This window comes from Alosa sapidissima, chromosome 18 (genome assembly GCF_018492685.1).
Source record: "Alosa sapidissima isolate fAloSap1 chromosome 18, fAloSap1.pri, whole genome shotgun sequence".
Classification (NCBI taxonomy): Eukaryota; Metazoa; Chordata; class Actinopteri; order Clupeiformes; family Clupeidae; genus Alosa; species Alosa sapidissima.
The window spans coordinates 8,043,778-8,060,140 of record NC_055974.1 but is presented as its reverse complement, the minus strand read 5'-3'; the positions used below and the strand labels follow the sequence as shown (position 1 = coordinate 8,060,140).

Genomic DNA, 16,363 nt, shown 5'->3' with positions numbered 1-16,363 from the left:
CCTGTCGTTTTAGAAGCCTCAAGCATGACAAATTCAGTAACCCATTACATCAAAACAAAACAGACGGGGGAAAAAAACGAACAAAACTGTAAATTTAAATTCATAATTGAAAGCTTGTCTTTTTACGGCCTTGGAGGAAAAAAAAAAGCGAAAGAGAACACCCAATTGTGCTTACGGTGCAGAGCAAATGGGCACGCTTCCGCGAAGAATTAGGCCGCAAACAGCCGAGCGCAGGAGAGGAGCCCGATGGAAAACACTGCTCCCTGTGGTCGAGCCGTGCGGTTTGGGTTAGTTTCGAGCATGTTAGGATGTCCTCCACAGACCCAACCGAAGCTCAATTACTACCATCTGAGCTGCAAAAACACAGTAACTCACACTTAAAGCCCTTTTTCAAGTGTGTGCGTATGTGTGTGTATGTGTGTGTGTGTATGTGTGTGTGTGCATGTGTGTGTATGTGTGTGTGTGCATGTGTGTGTGTGTGTGGAGAGAGGAATGATGGGGTTGGGGGAGGGATGGTGGTGGTGCTAGTGGTGGTGGAGGGGGGGGGGGAAGGGGGGCGTACCACATTGCCTTAAACATGGCAATTAGGCAAGCTTGAAGACATATGGATGCGGTGCTTCAATCAAAAAATATCCCCCTTGGCAAATGCAGAAAGTGCATACGACAGGAGGAAAAAAAGGGAGAGAGGGAGAGAGTTCAGAGAGTTTAGAGATCAGACTAGTTTGCGTTAAGCTCTCTGTTACCAGCTGCAAGTGGGCAAAGTTGAGGGAGGAAGGCCGCTGGTTGGAAAACAAGCTGCAAACTGAAACAAGACTATGGAAGTGTTTGTGTGTGTGTGTGTGTGTATGTGTGTATGCGCATGTGTGTGTGTGTGTGTGTGTGTGTATGTGTGTATGCGCATGTGTGTGTGTGTGTATGTGTGTATATGCATGTTTATGTGAAACTGAGAAATATACAGACTGAGAGAGGGAGAGAAAAGAAAGAGAAAGAGAGAGAGAGAGAGAGATGGAGAGAGATGGAGAGAGAGATGGAGAGAGATGGAGAGAGAGAAAGAGAAAGAAAGAGGGAGAAAGATTGGGGGAGAGGCTTTGAGGAAGAGAGAGACAGAGACAACACTGCCAGATACAGACACTGCACATCTAAGAGCGATGGAGAGGGAGAAGGGAGGAAAAATATGCCCACTTAGCCAGTAATACCTCATCTTTCAAAAAAGAAAAGGAAAGAAAAGGAAAAAAAGAGAGAAAAAAAAAACAGAGTCTGACACAGAGCGAGCTGGGGGTGGAATGTCAGGAGTGGTGAAAGATGTAGAGCACACATAGTCATTACGGATCGTCTCGGAACACTCTTCATCTGCTGGGAATTCACAGACAGGGACCACACAGGCCGGGAAGTGGCGCGCTTCCAGCTCCGCTGAGCAACATGTGTTAGCAGAGAGAGGCAGAGAACGAGAGAGAGGGAGAGAGGGAGGGAGGGAGAGAGGGAGAGGGACCATCAAGCACTGGGCTTTGAGACAACAGAGAGTGAAAAACAGGCTCAAAGAGAGAGAGAGAGAGAGAGAGGAGAGAAAGAGGGAGAGAGGGAAAAAGAAGGGGAAACATATGCCTGCTTCTGATGGCTAAACTTAAGTGAGTTGAGTTCCATGTGTTCTGCGAAACCTATGAATTCACACAGCCAATATAATACTGTGGCACAAAGTAGGTCGATTAGCGAAGCAGCCGCGATTGTACAAACATCAGTATGAGAGAGTCAATTATTTCACCCAGTTCTATTTAAGATTTCATGAAAAATGAAAATGAAATCTAAGACCAACACAAATGCTTCCTCTCAACTTGCGTGAATCTGACAAAAAAAACGTTAACCCTTCCTACCTGTGAATGCCTCAACTTTTTACCTCTGTACCAGAAAAAAAAAAGTGTTTTGTAATTTTGTAGCTCCACTAATAGACACACATATGGTAGTAAAACAGCGTGAGGCTTTTCCCGTGCTCTTCCTGTATGGCACCCTGGAAAAAAAGATGATCAACGCTCTGAACAACAGAAAGCATATCACACATGTGGGATATGCGTACAGGGGATGTCACAGGGAGGCAGTAAACACAATGAAAGCCATTTCAGATTAATTCCTGGTGCATGGCTGAAAAAAAAAAAAACACTGTTTAAATTGTACTTTACATATACTGTAATTTAGTAGCTGATTTTGAGAGGGGAACTGAAGTTTTTTTTAGTAACAGACTAAATTGCAGCTCTTCTTATGATACACAGCTAAAAACACTGAGAGAAACACTGGTCATTTCATTATACTGTATATTATTCTAGGGCGCATTATAGGATTAAATAGTTATAGGCCACTGCAATGATTTATTTCCATCAGTCAATCCCATATTTCATCATGCAGTGAACAGTACATACTTACTTCAAAAAGTGGTTGGAAGGGCAATTTGTACCTTCATTCATATTTATGAAAAGTATGTAGGCTACACAATGCATAAAAGTGAAGGGAAAAGTAAAGTTGGGAACTAAGAGCATCATAAATAATGTCTTCTCAGTGACTGAAACGACTTGTTTCATAAGCCAATAACCCACTGTGTTGAGTACACTGGTGCAACAACAAACATCCCAACAGCAGCATCGCAACACCACCACAACTACACACACTATGCAAACACACCCGTCCGTGCCAGCGTAGGCCGCACAGGGCACGGGGTCTGCCAGCCCTGTAAAATTCCACCATTTAGTAGCGCCAGATCTAACACCTAGATCTGGCAGAGCCCCCCCCCCCACCCCCCCCAAAAAAAAAGATGGAGTCTGTGTATACCATCTAATTTCCACACACATTTATGTTCACTCTTCTAATCATGGAACCGCAAAGCACCCTTGAGCATATTGATACAGTATGCAACAATGAAAAAAATGATTCCCTGGGATCTGGTCCTTTATAGTGATCCAACACCTCCCGCCAAGCCATGCTTCCCCACTTCTATAGGTCACCACACATCTGGCAAATTAAAAGTTTACTTTAAAGCCTGGCTTTAATTATGTGAGTCTTTCATATTATGAAAAGAGGGGGAGAAAAAACTAATAAAAAATACACACATTTAATCTTGCAAATATGTGCAGGGTTACAGTTTGTTTATGGTACACCACCTATGTGGACGCCATTAAGGAACTCAAGGTTGTGTGGGAACTGCTCCACATGGAAAACATGAAGATGTTTTTTTTTAATGTCGATGATCATTAGTCTAATTGCTACACTACTGGATGCTTTGTCATGTCCATTTCCAAGGGCCACTGAAGGGGGTCATCAAATTACAGGCAAAAGACAAACACGCCGTAAGGACAGGCACAAGGCTTTCTAAACATTCCGCACGGCAGGGTAAATGTTGCGGTAATCAGCGTAGTGTTCTGACACTTCATGCGTACAAACAGACTAGCTTATAGCATCGCTACTAATTTACTGTCCTTGAGCTATGATTGCTGGTGGAATAACAGCTCCAGAAGAGACCGGGCTTTGTGAGGTTTTCCTTTTGGTGTGTTTAGCATTGCCAGTGTGGTCGGCGTGTTTCACTTGAACGTCACAGTTGCAGTATTTACCCTGTGGTGCCCGCGAGTTTCGGCAGAATCCACTACCCATAACAAATGTGTGCGTGTGTTATTTCCCTAGAAGACACTATGGCGTACAGCAGCTTAACATTCAGACAACATCAGTCCAAAAGTATGGAGGGGTCTGCGGTGATGAACTGCTACATGGATAAAGAAAGGAGAAAGAAGGCCTCCATACAGTACCCGTATCCAGTCGTTAGCCTTGAGCTCAATGGCGCTCCGTGGGGTTGGGCTAAACAGAGTCCACAGGCACTGCAAGAGAAGGCTGCTGCTTTCCTCTGGAGAAACACCAGAAACACACAAGGAGAAGCTGAGCACTAAAATGGTGCTGACTGCAAACATTTTTTTGTGCAAACATTTAAAGCATACATAAAAATAGTCTGATCAAAACATGTCTTTGTGAGACAGTGGTAGTATTGCCTAAGGTATCATACAAGACATTATTAGTCACGATAACCTGTCTATGTTAAAATATATTTTTCATCTATGAAAACTAATGAGATGATGACTGAAATATTAGTTCTCATGAAATTGTTCTTACAGTATGTTTTATTATGCAGGTGCAGAGGTACAAAAACATATGTGAAGATTGATGGAATGAGGAAGAGGGGAAAGTGTGTGTGTGTGTGTGTGTGTGTGTGTGTGGTGTGTGTGTGTGTGGGGGGGGGGGATCAATGCCTTGAGGCTCATCAGACCTCTTCAGGGGTTTATGGGTAGAGAAGCATCCAAACAGCCCAGCATCCCCCTGCATGAAACTGCTTTCCTCCCCTCCACCAAATGGGAAACACACCCTTTCACACAGAGCCGTCGTAAACTCACCATCCGCCGTAACACATGGGACCGAACAGAGCCTCCCCAGTAACTGGCCAACAAAGGGCAGGTTCTCCAGCGCCTCCGATGCACATCTCTGCAACACATCGGCACACCTGGAGCTCATGAACGGTCCCCGGCTCAATAGAAAACAGCATCAACTCAATGAGAAGGCATTCAATCTCACACAAGTTCATCCAACACAATGCGAGGCATCAGGCCAGCTTTAAAAGGGGCTTACTTGTAAACGTATTTGCCTTTCATTTAAAGTTCAGAGTTGTGACTTTGGGCGTATTATATGTGCATGGCACTGGATTTGTACACATGCAAAAAATGACTACATGCAAATGTGAAATCAATCAATTGATAAACATTATGAAACCTCAATTTTAGTCCCCGTTTTCATGTTCAAAACATTTGCAGATGGCAAGTGGGTGGCAACAACACACTAAAAAAAAAACAGAACTTCAAAACTAAAAGCTGCCCTGATTTGCTTCCATGGAGCAAGACTACAATTTGAGGGCAAACACAGCTGGTTTGTAATTTATTTCTTCTATTTTCTCTTTTTTTTGCCCTTTTTGTGCTTGTGGTGTGGCTGTTGTGGACTGATTTGACCTCTTCTACTCTGTCAAGAGTGCCACCCACTGTTAATTTGGTTACCTCTCGCTGGGGCAGTCATTGGGACGGGGCATGTGCTGAAACATCAGGCCCGAGCCTATTCACTGGGACTGGAGGTCGAGAGAGAGAGGGAGAGAGAGAGAGAGAGAGAAAGAGAGAGAGATAGATGGAGAAAAAGAGGGAGAAAGAGAGAGAGAAGGAGGAAAGGAGAGAGAGAGAGTGAAAGAGAGAGAGCAAGAGAGGGAGAGTGGGAAAGACAGGAGCGAGCCCCATTCCGTATGACAGCCTACGAATAAAGACCTTCTTTCAAGGTGAACGCCGTTGGTGGGAAGCCTGATGTTTTCTCTCTGTTTTTTTTTTCTCCCCCTCCTTTTTACACTGAACCTTCAGAGAAAGCCCTCCGTCCAACCCCCTCCTTCAGACTCGTCCAAATTCGCAACACTTGGGGCATGGATACATTAGGTTAGCGCTGCCTGTCCCTGGGCGGCTTTTAGCCTCGGTAACTCAACACTGTTGCCAATGTGTCCTGCTTTTTCCACTGCACAGAACGGCTACTGTTAAGCGGACGCCAGGCTTGGAGCGTTTTATCCCAAGGAGATCCAGGCTACAGAATTCTCACTGAATCGTGAGCACGCACGTACACACACACACACACACAACAACTTAGCACAAGCGGTTCCCACAGAAAATGTGGGGATGTGATTTCTGAGGAAACCTCGGAGTAATTATTCTTTGAAGAAAGGCAAGAGCCACGCTGCAGACCAACTGTGTATAAGGGAGACAGAAAATCTACCAAACCCATGTAGCTGGAGAAAAATGAAGGAGTGAGATGTCATTTGTTTCAATGAGAATACTATCATTTCTGGACAGTAAGGGAGAGGTGGGAGACTCCACCTAGCTTTGGTTATAGTAGTAGTTATAGTACTAGTTATAGTAGGTTATCTGTATCTCTGAGACATTTCTTACAGTAACCAAAAGGCAAAGCATAACCATGATGTGTGCATGCAATGCTCTATGGGATTTGATCCTGGCCTACGTACACAGGACTGGTCACAGGACTTCTCAGCCATATTCACCCTGAGCAACCTGTCAAAAAACCGAAGGTAAAGAGATGTTTTGCTTTTTGTATATTTACTATAATCTGCAATTCCTTCATCAGGAAATTAGTGAAACAAAACAACCAACCAACCAATCATTCATATAGCCTTGTATTATAGGTGTTGTGTTGATTTGCAATATCACCTTGCCACTCACACTAGTAGTGACTAGTAGCATCGCTTCAGTCATGTAGTGGTGCTGTCTTTAGGCAATAATAATAACTGCGACAGGTCTATGTCTAGAGTCTATGTTGCCCAAATTAGAAATCCCCAATTAACTCACCCAATGAAACCCATTACTTTGTTGGTTAACCAAAATGTTTGATAACATTAAACTTTCAACACCTTGGTCTGGCCACAAAAAATCCCAGCTCGGTCGAAAAGTGTTTTCTCCTCGTGCTTCTAGGAGATATGAGCGTGGACAGCATGCTATTACCGGTAGAATTATAGAGCACACTTTTAGAATTCCGAGAGCTGCATCAGGCAGCGGTTTTCACTTGTTGTCTTAGTGTGGCCCAGCACGTCTGATAATGCCAAGCCGCATGTCAGGTCTGCAAGCGCTCATGACAAATCTGAGCACTAGGATCCATTCCCAATAGTCACACACTGAAGTGATCTAACTCACACTGTCGCTCCACCACGGCTTAGCTGTGGACATGAATCTGGCCTCAAGCTTGATATCTCAAGAAGCATTATTCATCCATCAACCCCCATTGACTCATTTCCAATGACACTTCCAGAGGCATGCCATTTCTCTTGTTTGAGTGTGTGCTTGGCAGCTACGGTGTGTATTTCCTTGCCGCGGTAGTGGTCCCTTCATTCACTGGGTGTTCTCTATTCTTTTCTCTTCTCGGGTGTCTTTGAACTTCCTTTTTGAGAAGATCTATGCTGTGTTCTGCTCTCCCCATTGACAGCCACCCTCAGTGATCTACAGGTCTAGCAAAGCTGAGAGTTTTACTGCTAGAGGGCGTTCATTAGCAGCCTGCACAACTCTTCTCTAACCATTCACAAAATTACGCGATTGTTTTTTTTTTTGTTTTTTTTGGACTGGACATACAGTGGCAATGTCATCAGAGAAGATATTATTTGAGTTTTAAAATTACTGAGGTGAGGCTAAATGCCTTCTGAATGTAATAAATGCCTTTTTTTTATTTTGACAGTCAAAATAAAATAAATCAAAGCATCAAATTAAAGCAGGTGTCTGCTCAATCTATATCCGTAACACCAGCGAATATGCAATAAGACAGAAAGATAAGACAGGGCATGATAAGGCATTAAAAGAAAAAAAAGAAAGCAACAAAGGTTCAAGGTCAGTTAAACTGATCTAATTATTTTTAAAATTTGTACTACTTCTTAATTCTACTCATGTAATATTGTTTTTCTTCTTACTTATTTTATACACTACTTTAGTCAGACCTGTGTATCCCTGGGCCCCTTTCTATGTTTTAACTGTTTTGCCAAACCTCTCTTTTGCCATGTAAAGCACTTTGGGTCAACTCCTGTTGTTTTTAAATGTGCTATATAAATAAAAGTGACTTGACTTGACTTGTTAGAAGGATACAATAGAGAATGGCAGAAGGAAGGGGAAGACAGACATTCAAGATAAACCAGAGAGAATTAATGATGTTGGTGACGAAGATGGGGAGATGCAACCGGGAGCTCACTGAGAATAAGGACTAGGATGCAACCAGGAAGACAGATGAGAGATGGAGGAACTCTGCCCTGGGCTTAAAAGTGTCAATGTCTTAGGGGCGCTGTGGTACAAATGGCTACAGCACCCATACCGTGTTTGGGTCCAAACTTGAATTCAAGTCCGACCCGAGTCATTTTATGAGCCCACCCCATCTGTCTCTTCCACTTGCTTCCTGTTGGTCTCTCACTATCCTCAATATCACAATAACGGCAAAAAAGCCCCAAAAATAAAAACTTTTAAAAAGTGTCAATGTCTTGCTGACTTATCAATCACAGTTGTCAATGAAGGAGAACAGTATATTTTTCCTAGTCAGTACTGGTAATTCAACTATAATCAACTGCAGTTCAACTACCGGTATTCCACTAAAACCAACTCCTTGAACTTTTCAGGAGAGTCAGCAGTGAGATGAGGCGAAAGACGGATGACTCAGAATGTCAGCAGATATTTATTCCAAGCAAGAGGACTTGAGTCCAGATGTAAAAAATCCTTCCTCATTAGATCTCCATCTCCACACTTGAATGCTGTACATGTAGGACACTGGTTGCCAGTCTGATTGCCTTACAGCATCTTGCGTGCTAAATACTTCCCAAATGGAAACCACTGGATGAGAGAGACAGGAAAAAAAGGGACCCAGTGGAAGACGTAATGGGGAGCTGAAAGAAAGGAAGGAAAACATGGATGATGTTCAAGACAACAAGGCCATGATGAAGGAGGAGATGAGGGACGCGAAGGCCGCAGGGAAGACAGTCGGGGAAGACGCCAGGGAGAGAGAGCGAGAGCACGACTGAAAGATGCGGCAGAGAAAGAAAGAGGGAGGGAGGAGAAGAAAAGATGGAGGGAAGTGAAAATGAGATGGCCACGACTGCTGAAGACAACCATGCAGAGGAGGAGGACCAAAGGATGGACACAAGACAAATGAAGGACTAATGAGGCTGAGAGAGAGAGAGGGAGAGGGAGAGAGAGAGGGGGGGGGAAGACAACGCCTTGGTCCTCGTGCTTTGGACAGCAGTGATCATCAGGGATGTACATTGATCTGCTTCAACATACAGCTCTCAGATACTCACAAATTAAGAAGAAACACAATGAAATGAGCTTGCCAGATCACAACTGCTTTTGAATTCATTTGATCTACAGTATTAATGCAACCATCACACAAGTGCCCGATACAAAAGGAACACAAAATGAGGAGCTGCTGATTTGTTTTTTTTAAATTGACACTAAAAGAAAGCATCCAAACAGAAAATGAGTCCAGAGACAGGAGAGAGAAGAGGCTGTCCCTGGGACAGAGCATAGGAACATATTATTGCCACCTTACACCAAACAACTTTGACAAGATTTGGGAAAGATTCTTGAAAGATTGTAGTCTAATGCCCCTCCATTCAAGCTTTACTCAAAAGACTCAAATCTTTCAAGAATCTTTCTCAAATCTTGTCAAAGTTGTTTGGTGTAAGGAGGCCATTAGGAAACAGTGTCCAAAAGACCACGAAGAGAGAGGACATCTGGTCTAAAGAAAATCCGATGAATGCCTAGAGAAAAACCTGGACACTAGTGAGCCAGGAGAGACAGTGAGGGGAGAGAGCTCAGGTGAGGGGAGAGAGCTCAGGTGAGGGGAGAGAGCTCAGGTGAGGAGAGACAGTGAGGGGAGAGAGCTCAGGTGAGGGGAGATAGAGCTCAGGTGAGGGGAGAGAGCTCAGGTGAGGGGAGATAGAGCTCAGGTGAGGGGAGAGAGCTCAGGTGAGGGGAGAGAGAGCTCAGGTGAGGGGAGATAGCTCAGGTGAGGGGAGAGAGAGCTCAGGTGAGGGGAGAGAGAGCTCAGGTGAGGGGAGAGAGCTCAGGTGAGGGGAGAGAGCTCAGGTGAGGGGAGAGAGCTCAGGTGAGGGGAGAGAGCTCAGGTGGGGAGCAGCCAACAGGTTAAACAAGATGAAGGATGAAGTGGAGCAGCCAAATGGACCGACCACTGGAGAACATGGAGGAGGTTGCACAGGCTTAATACATGAAGATAAAACTGAAAGAATTTTGAAATGTGTAGATGAAGACATTTATAAGGGAGAAGTCTCTCCTTTCAAGTGCCCGCAGCCCATAGTGAACCTCCTCCCTGTAGGCCGTCTCATCGTTGTTCCTGATGAGACCAATCACCGTAGTGTCATCTGCAAACTTGACAATGGTGTTAGAGCCATGTAGAGGTGTGCAGTCATAGGTGAAGAGGGAGTAAAGGAGAGGGCTCAGCACACATCCCTGTGGTACGCCGGTGTTCAGGGTGATGGTTGAGGAGGTGTGATTATCTAACAGACTGAGGTCTGTTGGTTAGGAAGTCCAGAATCCAGTTACAGAGGGAGGTATTGATGCCCAGTTCACTGATGTTCAGTTTGGAGGGGATGATGGTGTTGAATGCTGAACTGAAGTCAATGAACAGCATTCTCACACAGGTGTTGCTGTTGTCCAGGTGGGACAGGGCAGAGTGAAGTGCCGTAGAGATGGCATCCCCTGTGCTCCTGTTCTGATGGTAGGCGAATTGGTAGGGGTCCAGTGAGGGTGGTAGGGTTGTGCCGATAGACGATATCATCGTCCATGGTGATGGTTGACATACATCACGATGGGAAGCAACCATCGTGATGCCACGCCCCCGCATGCCAGGCACTAATTCCTGCTGTAACACAGGCTAAAACACATAAGACACCTTTGGGTCCTATTTCATACAGAAGGATGGCTGTGCTACAAGAAAAGAACTAACAGTTGTCTGATGATAACTGACCACAGATTTACAACCTGTCTGCATATAGTATAAGTATAGTATAAGTATATATACTCTCCCGTGGCACGAGGGAAATTATGGTCTCTGCATTTATCCAAATCAGTGAAACACACACAGCACACAGTGAACACACAGTGAGGTGAAGCACACACTAATCCCGACGCAGTGAGCTGCCTGCTACAGCGGCGCTCGGGGAGCAGTGAGGGGTTAGGTGCCTTGCTCAAGGGCACTTCAGCTGTTCCTACTGGTCGGTGTTCGAACCGGCAACCCTCCGGTTACACGTCCGAAGCCCTAACCAGTAGGCCACGGCTGCATACACATTACTATTGCACTATTGTTAAGCAGAAGAGCCTGATCAGCTGGAGACTTCGCTCACTGCCTTGCACAGCAGACAGACTGAGAAAGTAATTTGTCCCCAGGGCCATTGAACTGTTCAATGCTTCACTTAAGGGAAGAGGAGAGATAGACTTCTCTGCATAGTCTATCTGCCTCTTCTCCCCCTCCATGTTTGGATACTGTCTGTCCACTAGCCACTTTTACCACTGTCTTTCTGCCTCACTGTTTGCGTGCTATATTAGCACATTAGCACATATGCATAACCCCTCCCTCCATGCCACAGCCGAACTGTGGCCACACTTATACCTTTTCTTAAAATAGTTAAATATATAGATATATAGACTTTACTTTACTTCTGCATTGTTGCACTAACTCATTTGCACTATCACCATGACCACTATCACCATTGCACTATCACCATGACACTCATTCACACAGAGCACCTTACCTTACCTTACTATGCACAGAGAATTACAGGCTCAGTCCCTGCCTCAGTCATTGCAAGCGCCTCTGATTGATTAATCACCACTATGTGGATACTGTTTTTAGAATTGATTTAGATTAAGTGTTAGTTAGTATAATTTGTATTTTAGTATATTTAGCATATTCTTTATCTTCTACTGTCCTTATTGCTTAGTTGTGTTTTTATATTATATACTTTAATTACTCTTTCTGCTGTTAAAGAATGTGTTTGTGTTGTCTGTATGCTGCTGAGACCTTGAATTTCCCCTGGGGATCAATAACGTATCTATCTATCTATCTATCTATCTATCTATCTATCTACTACAACTATGTAAAATGCACAAGCTGCCCAACACTAAAACCATGAAGCTGATCTGGATAAACCTGCAGACAGACTGCTTGAGATGGACTTTCTAATAGTCATGATTCCTTTTTTCCTATTTAGGGTCATGTTTTATGCATCATCTTTTTAACTGGATGAGGCCACTGAAGCCATACAGATCATTTTAAATTACGTGATCCACAAGTTAATGTTTAAAGCCATTGCAAGAACAGTCATGGGAATCAAATTTTGTTCAGGCACAGATAAGTCAACATGTTTTCCTACCCTGAAAAAGTTTTAGGCCACCCAAGAAATCTGTGAGTTTCACTTCAATTAATCAAAGCATGAAGTGTTTATCTGTATATAAAAAAAACATTACACAACATTAAAACAAGCACAAACAAAGATGAATACAATAAAAACGTGAAAGAATGTCTTTTTAAAACAAGCCAACGGTTTGTGTGGCCTCCCTCAGAATGCAAAACTAAAGCTATTCCTGTTGGACTAGTGCAGCGTAATTCTTTCAAGTAGTCATGTGGTCAATTATTCCATGGCTCTTGCAGGATGTACCATAACCCCCCCCCCCCCCCCCCCCCCCCTTCCCTCCCTCTCCCTCTCTCTCTCTCTCTCTCTCTCTCTCTCTCTCTCTCCATCTCTCTCTACTTGGCTGGTTTTTGTTCCTCTCCCCATCCAAGTGATCCCACACAGCTTCAATTATGTTGAGGTCGTAGCTCTGAGGTGGTCAGTCTAATACTGTAGTCTAATGTTCCATCTGAGCTTCTTCGCTCCAAGTACATTGCATATGCATTTGTGGAGTGTGCTCACCGTTATGAACAAGTGTTTGTTTGTACTGAAGTGATAATACTGTATGATGATCTATGTATACAAAATCTATATTTGTCATCGCTGATACTGTCACAATCAGAAAGGACCTAATCATCTATGTGAGAGGTTTTCAACCGATTGTGACTCAGGGACCACCATTCTGACTAAAGAAGCAATTTGACGACCATCACAAAGAAAAAAAACAGTGATAAGAAACAGGGGAAAATAGTGATTATAACAGTGAAGCCATGTTATACAGTACATAGGGGTGGGACAAAAACGTATTTTTGCGATGTTATTGATTGATACACTGGCGCCAAGTATCGATATTGTTTTACACAAATGTTAAGTTCTACAATTCTTAGTATCAATGGGCTCTGTCACTACTTCATACATTCACATAGTGGTGCTTATCAAATGAATGAGAGTAATCCCCTAAACACGGTCAAATGACTTTTATATTTTTAAGAAGCACTAACCTAAAACTCTATGCACTCTGCATACTGTTTCAACTCAGTTGTGAAATGTAGTGGATTAAATGCATGATTCTAGCATTTGCCTCTCTGTTCTTCTTCATTCACACAGATATGGTTGTATCTTTGATGAATCCTTTGCAATATACTGAGCACTGCAGAATCGTTGTATCGGGATATTATCGTTATCGTGGGCCAAGTATCGTGACAGTATCAATGCTTGAGTTACTCTGTGATTCCCACTCCTAATAATACATGCATGGTTAAGGACCACCAGCAATGCCTTCACAGACCACCAGTGGGCCCAGGCCACTGGTTAAAAACCCCCACTAGGCTATTGAAACGTCTGAGACACCACCCAAGTCAATAAACTCTACCTTTTGTTATTGTAAGTGTGTTCTCCAAACAAATAAACATGTTCTGCCCAAATAAACGGAAAACATGCATTTCTTGGTGGCCTTAGTGTCTACTTTTGCACTGCACTGAATTGAAAAACAGTTTATGTAAATACATAACATATTAAGGAGTTACGTGAGAATTTTGCTGATTTGCGATGTCAAATTATACAGGTTACATGTAATCAAATTGTATGTCCAAGCCAACACTGAACTGTGGTTACAATAGCTTGCATATACCATGACGGACAGACACATATATGCCAACCTGATCAACCTGAACACCATCACATTTACATATAATTTACATATCAGTCATTTATAATATCAGCAAATAAACTGTGTAACACAGTGAAACTAGGAAAAAAACAAGAGTGACCTTGATTAGACCCCAGCACAGCTGTAGTGGTGCTAGAGATGGGTGGAAGGGGCACCTACCTTTGCTATGTGTGTGTCTTAGTAAAATACCACTTACCTCGCTCTTTTTCTTGACTAAAACTAAATCTGAAAATATCTGTTGAACATCATTAATCATATGGTGACAAATGATGTGGTATGAACATGAGTATTCTGAGTTTCAGGACATTACCCTTTAATTCAGGCTCTAAAATTATATTTGAGTGATGACTGCAACACCCCATCAACCACACCTGAAGATTTAGAGAGTGTGTAAGTATGTGTCACTTACAGTAAGCAAAGAGTTTCTTGGCACTTCACCTACCCACAATCCATTAGTAAGCCATTAAAGTGAACCTCTACACTGAAAACATTGGCTACTTTTTCGACCACTTCAGAGGACAGATATTTACTTCAGCCCTGTCTGTCAAACCAATGTTAATGCTATCAAAAACGAAGGCCCTAGGCCCTAGATTATAACCTGTTGGAAGAAACAGTCAAATCAAAGTCAAATCAAAGTCTGAGTTTGAATATGTTGAATATGTAAGGGATATTGGACGACGCAGCATTCAGGTATCAGAAGATAATGCATGTTCGTTGTAGTAATGCGGCCGAATGTGAAGCAAAGTATATTTGAACTGTAATTCAGATTGGTTTAACAGGGCAGTCTCAGTGTGAAAAAGGCAATGTGAAAGTACCGCCAACCGCAGCGCTCCCAGGACCTCCTGCAGGAAGCCCCTCAGCTTCTCCTGGTGTCGACAGGCGTCTAGCTGGGCCGAGGGTGATGTTGCCTCACTCCATTCAGACACTTTGGCCATCCAGAACTGGACCAGGGTCTTCGAGAAAGGCTCCGGCTTCTCCCATGATGCCATCCGTTCAATCTGGAGCAGATACAGGACAGAGGAACATGCCATTTAAGCCTGAGAGACACCCACAAACCTACAAAAAACTAAATTGTGTTAACAATAACGTTCCCATCTCATCTAATTATCATAAAGATGCAGAGTTCTCACACGTTGTTTCCCATGGAGCCTCTTTATGTGCGAGTGACTAAAAACAACAACGGATATTGATGTAAAAGGGAAAGAATGCTGAGATGTCGTCATAAGTCATCTCGCAGCAAAACCCTCTCACAAGGAGTCCATCTCCTGAAACTAAACAGCAAGGCCGTCAGGAAGAGCCCAACAATGAATTGTGCGGAGACTCCAAAGTGACAGGGGCAATAATCAAAGAAATTGCTCTTGGCCCACGCAGGCCTCTAAATTTGTCATCGCCCTGCATTTTTATTAGAGAGGCTGTAAAACAGAAGCAGGCCATTTATGCAGAGCGACGCGGGCAACGCGGCCCTGGACCTCACGCTGAACTGCTGGCAACCCTGGTGACGTACAGCCCCAAAGTATTCCTGACAATTTAACAGCCCCGGAGAGGGTGGTGATGGCATTGAACAACAAACTGCCCCCCACAGCCCCTTGCAGAACCACAGACACCCCCACATACACACACGGCTGATTTGGGGGGGGGGGTTATCCTATCGGGAAGCAAACGCAGCAAATGGTTTTCCTCCATCTCCACCTAATGAACGACAGTCAGTGAGAGACCACCCCCTCCCCACCCCATCCTAGCCGAAAGCCCAGCTGAGGACAGACGTGGGGGCTTGGGAGTGGGAGTCGAGGGCTAATTGTTCTTCTGCCTCCTAATGACATGTCTGTGAGCAACGCAACAGGCCTGGGCTTTTATAATCACCTCGTAACGCGCCAGGTTGTTTAATGTCTTGCCATGTCCCCTACTGGAACAGTGCTGTGGGTCATGTGGCGTAAATCTATAATTACCTTTACCCTGTCTGTCTTTCTTTATTTATTTTTAACCCAGCTAAATTGTTACCAAATGCTCATTATTGGCCATTGAAAGGTGGAACGTATGTTAAGGTTGCTTGCATACAGTGTTCTGGCAGACTAGGTACTAGGTTCAAAATTCAATTTCTGTTACAACTAAATGTGTTTCATAAGTGACATGGCAACCATCTTTTAGCACGTGGGAGCATATCACAACAATTCAGTCTAGCCTACTACTATTTGGAATTCTAAAGGCAGCCATGTTTCTTTAGCGGAACAGTAAAACTGTCATAGGCTGTGTCAACACCAAGTGATGAAGTTAGGGTCAATCTCTGGTATACTGGAGGCTTTCAGTTTCAGGCACATAGCTGGACCTGGATTTTATAGCCTAATCATTGTCATTGTATTGTGATTATTGTCGAAATAATTCCAGTAAGTCTGTCAACAAAGTAATCTGGGAGAATAGCAAATACAGTTTCACAATCAGCTTCTTGGGGTTTTATTTGAACTAACACCAGTTAACGAATATGCAAACAACACACAACAATTCAGTCTTGCCTACTACTATTTGGAATTCTAAAGGCAGCCATGTTTCTTTAGCGGAACAGTTAAACTGTCATAGGCTGTGTCAACAACAAGTGATGAAGTTAGGGTCAATCTCTGGTATACTGGAGGCTTTCAGTTTCAGGCACATAGCTGGACCTGGATTTTATAGCCTAATCATTGTCATTGTATTGGGATTATTGTCGAAAT

General features: G+C 43.6%; 1 protein-coding gene across 2 annotated transcripts in view; it reads right to left on the bottom strand.

Moving 5' to 3' along the window:
- fancc (FA complementation group C) overlaps positions 1–16,363 on the bottom strand; it is a 31,046-nt gene that overhangs the window by 13,667 nt on the left and 1,016 nt on the right. Inside the window, exons 2-4 of one of the 2 annotated variants that reach the window (XM_042070340.1) lie at positions 14,477–14,659; positions 4,419–4,506; positions 3,783–3,877 (exon numbers count right to left, since the gene is read on the bottom strand). In XM_042070340.1, coding sequence (XP_041926274.1) covers positions 3,783–3,877; positions 4,419–4,506; positions 14,477–14,650 — 357 coding nt within the window. In that variant the 5' untranslated portion in view covers positions 14,651–14,659. The remainder of the gene's footprint in view (positions 1–3,782; positions 3,878–4,418; positions 4,507–14,476; positions 14,660–16,363) is intronic. The other variant, XM_042070341.1, reaches the window with a different exon arrangement.